Source organism: Pyrus communis, chromosome 11 (assembly GCF_041283825.1).
Source record: "Pyrus communis isolate YQ-2024b chromosome 11, ASM4128382v1, whole genome shotgun sequence".
Taxonomy (NCBI): Eukaryota; Viridiplantae; Streptophyta; class Magnoliopsida; order Rosales; family Rosaceae; genus Pyrus; species Pyrus communis.
The window spans coordinates 16,278,337-16,285,678 of record NC_142575.1 but is presented as its reverse complement, the minus strand read 5'-3'; the positions used below and the strand labels follow the sequence as shown (position 1 = coordinate 16,285,678).

General features: G+C 40.7%; 2 protein-coding genes across 2 annotated transcripts; both read right to left on the bottom strand.

Moving 5' to 3' along the window:
• Nucleotides 1-469: 469 nt before the first annotated feature.
• On the bottom strand, nucleotides 470-2,089 carry LOC137743411 (geranylgeranyl diphosphate reductase, chloroplastic-like). Its single transcript, XM_068483295.2, has one exon. It carries the CDS (start codon nucleotides 2,017-2,019, stop codon nucleotides 667-669), a length of 1,353 nt encoding a protein of 450 aa, XP_068339396.1. The 5' UTR covers nucleotides 2,020-2,089; the 3' UTR covers nucleotides 470-666.
• LOC137742962 (GDSL esterase/lipase At1g71250-like) lies at nucleotides 503-4,423 on the bottom strand. The gene is made up of 3 exons (XM_088680577.1): nucleotides 3,982-4,423; nucleotides 2,858-3,538; nucleotides 503-2,783 (listed from the first exon to the last, which is right to left on the bottom strand). The coding sequence occupies exons 1-3, from the start codon at nucleotides 4,295-4,297 to the stop codon at nucleotides 2,509-2,511; spliced, it is 1,272 nt and encodes a 423-aa protein (XP_088536703.1). The 5' UTR covers nucleotides 4,298-4,423; the 3' UTR covers nucleotides 503-2,508.
• Between the last annotated feature and the right edge of the window lie 2,919 nt (nucleotides 4,424-7,342).

Below are 7,342 nucleotides of genomic sequence, written 5' to 3'. Positions count from 1 at the left end.
AACTCAATAAAGTTGGACGAATTGAACCCAACTCTAGTAAGGCCAAACTCAACCCAAATTCGAATTGTAAAGGTTGGGCTAGAGTTAGGTTGACCATCCAACTCACCTAAGTTGTTCTCCTAGCTCTTACAAACTTAATTTTGATGAACATGAAAGGACGCTGCTAGTTTTATTAATCCAATTGGTCCATTGTACTGAAGTTTCAGCACCCAGGGTTGCCTCATTGGAGCTCGCAGAATGGGATTGTCTTAAGTTCCGGTAGAAGGTGACTCCAAGTTGCCTTTTTTAAAACAGACTAACAAAGTGAAGATTATATCACTAAACCAATCAGTCATGCGTGTAATAACAATTCCGTTTTAATCGGAAATAATTCATTTGCTAGTGCACATCTCAGCGTACAAATTTCATTACCTTCTTTTTGACAAACAATTGCTGGAATTAAACAAATCTCAGCGTACAAATTTCATTACCTTAAACCGTCACCGGCTATAAAACCTTCAAGTACTGGAATTAAACAACCACACACACTTAAATTCACCTATGAAGAAATCAAACAAGAAGAAAGCAGTTGATAAATCCCACCACACCACAATTGACCCAAATGAAATCAAACAGGCGAGGCCAATTAAGGCAACCAAATCTAAATTACCCCATCCCTAAACCCTACTACAACTTCAAACCCTGCATTTTCTTGCCCAAAATGTTACACCTCACCAAACTCCCAACAGTATTCAAAACCATCTTAGCGTCCTCCCACCTATTCCCATCCGCTAACTTCTTGTACAAGTAACTCTCGAACGTCATCCGCTGCACGTACTCGTCGCCACACAGCTCCACCAACGCCTCCCTCGCCGCGTCGCTCCCGTAAAACACCTTTTGCAACAAATCCAAAAACCTAAACGTTGTAATGTACTTGCCATCCCACTCTTTCAAATACTCCCTCTTCAAATCCCCTTCGTTGATCATCCTCTCTCCTCCTTCCGACGCCTTCACGATCGCTTCGCCGCACAATCTGCCCGATTTCGCCGCAAAGTATATCCCCTCCCCCGAACATTTCGTCACATACCCGGCCGCGTCCCCAACCAACGCCACACGTCCTCTAACGCGTGTTGGTCGGGGGTGCTCGGGTATTGGATGGGCCTCTACTTTGATCACTTTCCCTCCGCTGATTTTAGAATGGGCCCTAGCCCTAATTGCCCTTTGGAACACCTTAATATCCTGTTTGGAGCACACCGTGCCAGTCCCCACGGCCACGTGGTCGCACTTCGGAAAAACCCACGCGTAAAAATCGGGCGACACGTCGTTTCCCACGTACATCTCGGCGAGATCTTGGTAGTAGTCCATTTTATCGTCCGGGAGTTTAATCCTCTCCTGGAACGCAATGGCGCACGCGTAGTCTCCGGCTTTGATGGACTTGGAGACTCGGCTGTTGGCGCCGTCCGCCCCGATCACGACGTCCACCGCCAGCGACTCCCGCTTGTTGTCCGCCGTGTAGCTGATCACGTACGGCGCGTCGACCGAGGTGGGGACCTCGAGATCCGTGACGAGGCCTGAGATAAGGTTGGCTCCGCGCGACTGGGCGCGGGTGCGGAGGTAGGAGTCGAGCACTTCGCGGCGGAGCATGGCGATGAACTCGTGGGGGAGGAGGGTTTTGCCGAAATCGACGGCGAGATTCGAAGGGGAGAAGATCCTCATGCGAGTGACTTGGCGGTCGATGAGGTGGGATGGGATGTCGAACTCGTCAAGCATGCAGAGAGGGATCGCTCCGCCGCATGGTTTCGCGGTGGACGGACCGCTCCGCTCGAACATGAAACACTCCACTCCGCCGGCGGCCAAGGCCTCAGCGGCAGAGGACCCAGCTGGGCCCGCTCCGATCACGGCGGCTCGGAGCTTCCGGCCGACGATGGGTGGGTTGGTGGTCCTAGTGGTGGACTTTAAGCATCGGATGGTGAGAGAGCGGGGTTTGGCCGGCAGCGGAGCGGCGAAGAGGCTCAAGGTCGCTTGAGTTGCTGAGGCCATTGTTTTTGTGGGTAAAACGCGAGCTAGCGAGTGAGTCAATGAGTGTGAGAGAGAGATGCTTTTGGTTGCCTATTGAATATTAAATCCGAGTACTGCTAAATAAATTAAATTTAGAGAAAAAGTTTTGAAAATTAAAAACATAAAAGTTGATGAGTAGATGATTACTTAAAAATTTGATAAATAAATTTATTCTTATGGGTGACATATTATTTAGTTTATAAATTTAACCTCCTAACGAATTTCCCTTTTAATGAAAAATCCTTTTTAAAAGTATAAATGTGATTTTTCGTTAAAAATGAACAATATTGAGTGTTTTCTTAAAATCCTGTATTCTTAAATCCCTCCCCGACACATGTGAACGTTGGGGGTTTTGAAAATTTCGATTTTTTACAATTTTATATTGCAATTTGCAACACATTTGAACAGAGGAGTGTGGAATCACTACAATTACATCAAGCCCTATTAATTTTCAATTTGAAATTTAGGAATTCAAGTGGGAGGATGCGAGACCGGAGCAGCGGCGGCGGCGGTAGTAGTGGAGGTGGAAAGTAATTCCTTGATGGTGGTAGGGCGGCAAATGCGAGAGAGGGGAAAGCCGTTCCAGGCGGAGTCAGCAAGCAAGGAGTTGACTCCCTTGGTTGGGTTGTACAAATCCCACCACACATGGCTTGAATCTTGTTGGCACGCCATTTCTTTCGAAAGGCATCCGATCGCTGCTCCGTACATGCCCAACCCACAGCAAGCACTCTTCACATCCTCAAATCCTGCATTCATTCATTCATTCATTCAATCGTTTGAAATCTATGGAATTAGAAAGAGTTGGCAATTGTAATCGTACCGTAGCGTTTCGGGTTGTTTATGATCTTTCTAATTCCTTTGTACACATCACAGAACACTATATGTGCATCCGGCAACTCTGCGTGGAGCTTGCCGATCTGCTGGTGCAGCACTTTGTTGTACTCCGAGACCTGCTCGTTGATCTCCTCCACGCATCCACTCCGGACATCATCGTCTTCTTCGTCACCAGGTTCAGAATTGGAATTGGTGGAACTGGAATTGTGGTGGTCGAACAACATACGCGGCGTGCATCCCAAAGGCAATATCCCCATGCATATGATCCTCCTCACATTCATGTCGTACAGGTTCCTTATGACATGTATCATCTGATTTGCTAAAATGTGGGAAAATTCCTGGTCACTGTTCTTGGGTTTCTCAGCGCCGGAGGAGGAGGAGGCGTGGCGTAGGTAGAGGTTGATGTAGTCGTCCTTGCCAAAGGAGAGGTAGAAGATGGATGATCTGATGAAATGGAGAGCTACATCCTGGCTGAGCTGCAGTTGTAAGAGCTGCATTGAATCGAAAACTTGGCGGAGTTGTTGGTTTATGGACTGGTAGCTCTGGCCGCTAGGGTTCATGATAGTTGCTTGTGCCGAACCAAAGTTGAGGCCTCTTAGTATTCCATCAATGGATCCGTTTTGTTGGCTGTAGAATGGTAGGACACTCGGCATCCCCATCTTCCCAGCTGTCGTGTTTCACAAAACATTTCATCAAAAAAGACTCTCAGGAGGATCATATGAAGCAATATGCTGCAATTTCGGATGAGCTTTATTACTATTGGCCTGAGAGGTTTTGACACTTGAGAGTCGAGACCTTGTTCATTACTAGGATCGGGTTAACAGTAGAGTGGGCATGGGCAGATTCAAATTGAAGCTGCCGGAGTTGGGTAACTCAGAGAAACAAAACTAGTACTTGTACGGGTTTTGGCAAGACAATGATGGGTTTTCAATTCCAACAAGAAATATGCAGTTCAATTCTCAAGAAAGCTGAATCAAATCAAATCAGAAAAAAGCTCAACACAGATTACTTGCAAATTGAGAAGAAATTGAAGTCCAAGAAACAGAGCATCACATACGAAATCAAGAAAGAAAGAAAGAAAGGAGACGGAGCGAGAGTAGTAAGAGTTACCGAGAAGATGAGGAATGAGACTCGCATCAGAAGAACCGTTGCAGGAATACAAGGAGAGAAAGCTGTGAACGAGTGGGTAAAACAGCGTGTTGTCTCCGCAGTCGACAGAGGAATCCCCAAGAATGTAGAATGCAGGGGGCGCATTTGGGGTGTCATTCTGCACTGCCGAAACCTCAGGCAATTTCCCGTGAGCTGTAACGACGAAACCCATCACTGAGAGGGCAAGAAGATGAACCAGAATCGACCCTTTTGGCGGCTTCGCGCTATCCAACCCCGTCATCTTTGCTTTGCTCCTTGTGCTCAACGTCCCGCTCATCTTCTGCGCTGCTTAAATTCTTGAATTGAGCTGAATTGTTGCCTCTGTAAAAATCTATAAGTTGAGTTGAGAAAACGAGTGTTGATGGTGTGTAGGTGGAGGAGGATAAGCAAATGAGGGATTGGTTAGGCGATAGGCATGAAATACATGCCCAGAGAAAAGGGAGGTCAGCTGCCCATGTTTTTCTGCTGCTGGCACTGGGTTTTTACTTTTTGTCAAAATTTACAGACGCACAGGATTTCTTGATTTATTATCTTTGTATTTTTTTCCCTTAACTTTGTCACTTATACATCGTTCTTAGTTGTTTGAAAAAAATGTTGGATATACTTGGTTGTTAGAAAAAATTGCATTCATTTAGAAAGTAATTGGGTTTTTGTCACACCCTAGCTTTCTAGGGCATTTTTAACATTTAATCAGTCATGACTTTCCTCCGTTAACCATCCTGACGGTCAGATTGTAATTGTATTAAATACATATGTTTATATGAATATATCTGACCGTCAAATAGCAATTGTATTAAATACATGTAACTATTGTAGTCAAATCCTTTATTTGCATCTAATTTTACATTTTCATGAAATATTAATTGCATTAAATATATGTAAGTATTGTAAGCAACTTCATGAATATGAGCTCTATTTCAATGAGAGAAATATAAATTTAGTATCTCATTTACTTTTCCCTTTATTTAATGTGATTCATCTCCAAAATATATAGTCAAGAATTTAAATTTCCATTTTCTTAGCCAAGATGAATATTTTAAATCACATACACGGAAGAGTTTTTCAACCAAATAAAATGGTGCCTCTTCTCAAACATTTTCCATCCTCAATTGATAGTGTTCTTAATTGTATAGAAATTATCCTCGCACATTTTTCTTCAAAAGTGAAAGGTTGAGATTTACCCACACATGAAAAAAAAAAAAAAGAGTTCGGGCAAGCAAAGATCCTTAGTGCAAGTCCAGTCGTTACCCAAAAGGCAGGCAAAAGGGCTGCCAAATTGCTCTTTTGCCCAAAAATTACTTCAACGGTTCCACCGATCCATTTTGTGGAGGGCAATTCGTGGGCTACATGCCTAGCCAAAAGCCTGAGCAATTTGAGCCCAGGCTTCTGTCTCAAATTGGTGGACCAACATATTATGACGTCATCCATGTGATTCCTTTTTTTTTGTCAGGCGCATGTAAACTACACACATATTCAGCGGGTGGGATGACAGCTTCTGATGTCATGGGCCTCATTGCTGCATATCCAAATATTGTGCCAATTGCTGACTAACGTGGCGAGATGAGAGTTGTTGGATTTCCAATGCTCTCATGATCTGCACAGTTGGATTTCCAACGGTAAAAAAAATTTGAAAAAGTTTTGATGTGCCCTGTGGCATGTTAAAGGCTGTCAAATTCAATAATAAAAAAAATCCAACGGTCAAGATTAATCTAATCATTAAATATGAAAACAATGGAAAACAAAAAAACAAAAAAACTAGGAATAAATTATTTATTTTTATTGTATAAATATTCAACCATTTTCTACATTCACCTTTTATTTTTAATTAATTATGTTTGTTTGTAATGTTGTACTTTACTTTGTATTTAAAATCAAATTATCGGAGTTTAACTCGAAGTTTTATTTTCAAAGAATAAACTTACAAAATAAAGACTTAAACACACTTACAAAGCATAAAAAATAAACACAAGGATTACTCCAACAGGTACGGGGCCTGTTGATTAAGAATGCTTCCTTAGCATGTTGCTTTGTTGGTACTTTTTCATTTAACTTTGAAATTTTATTTTGTATAATACAAGCTTTTAAGTTAGCTAGGACTAGCCTAGGCAACTGTGCTTGGCATGGCAGGTCGTGCAGGATCTCCAGGTTCAACACGGGCTCGGAACTGGCCTATATGAGTTTTTTTTTAGTATTACAAATATTGAACATCATTGATCAGTTTTTCAGATTTCTTTTAACAATTTTTAATTCATTTTGAGGTAAATCTTTACTTTTAAGTTTTTAATTAGCAAAAATTGCTCGCACGATGCTGCGAGTTTAAAACCGTAAAAACATATTGAAAGTTGTAAATAAATATACAATAGATAATATTATTTACATATATGTGGAAATCTATTTACTAGCTATACAAGGATGGAGGTCACTTAAATCTAGGGCCGGTCTAGAGATTCTTAAGACCCGGTGCAACGTCAAAAAATGTGCCCTCACTTTATATAAGAAAATTATTTGTATTCACACGTAAGACATTGATAAAATTATACTTAGAAAAACACTTCAAACTTAATAATTTAGAGACAAGGAAAAACTAATTTATTTTGTATCGTGAGAAGGAACAAAAAAACTCTGGGTTTACAAGTAGATAGATATGAGTTTTCTTTTCCATCTGAACTTTTAAAGTGTTTTTGTATAAATTGTGAGATGTTTTTTTTTTATTTACTAACCTTGTCAATATGGGACTAAAAAAATAATGATATTTTTTAGTCTTTAATTGATATGTATAAGTAATAAATTGGTACTAAATTAAACTTTTTGATGACACGTTATATGATTTGTAAAATTTGGTCTAAAAATTTGGTCTACGCATTACTCTTTGTGGAAGATTAGGAACAAATGTTTAAAAATAACAACCCACATAGCTACTAGCTATTAATTAAAAACAAATTAATAACCAAACAAAAATTCGTAAAAATTGAAAAGAATAAACATACACTTAGCATTTCGAACTTAGGACCTCTCATTAATTTTAAACAACAAAAACCATTGATTCTAATTAAACTTCTTGATCATTTAGCCAAATTTTATATATTTATACTCTTATGAAACGAAATTTGTAAAAATTGAAAAACAAATAAACACACATCGTGTTTTGAACCCAAGACCTCCTCGTTAATTTCAAATGGCAAAACCACCAGTCCTAGTTAAACTTCTTTGTTATTGAACCAAATTTTATAAATTTATACTTATGAAAACATATACAAATATACCACCCTAATAATTTTGGACCTCGAACAGTCGCCCTACCCACACTGAGCCTAGCCCAGCC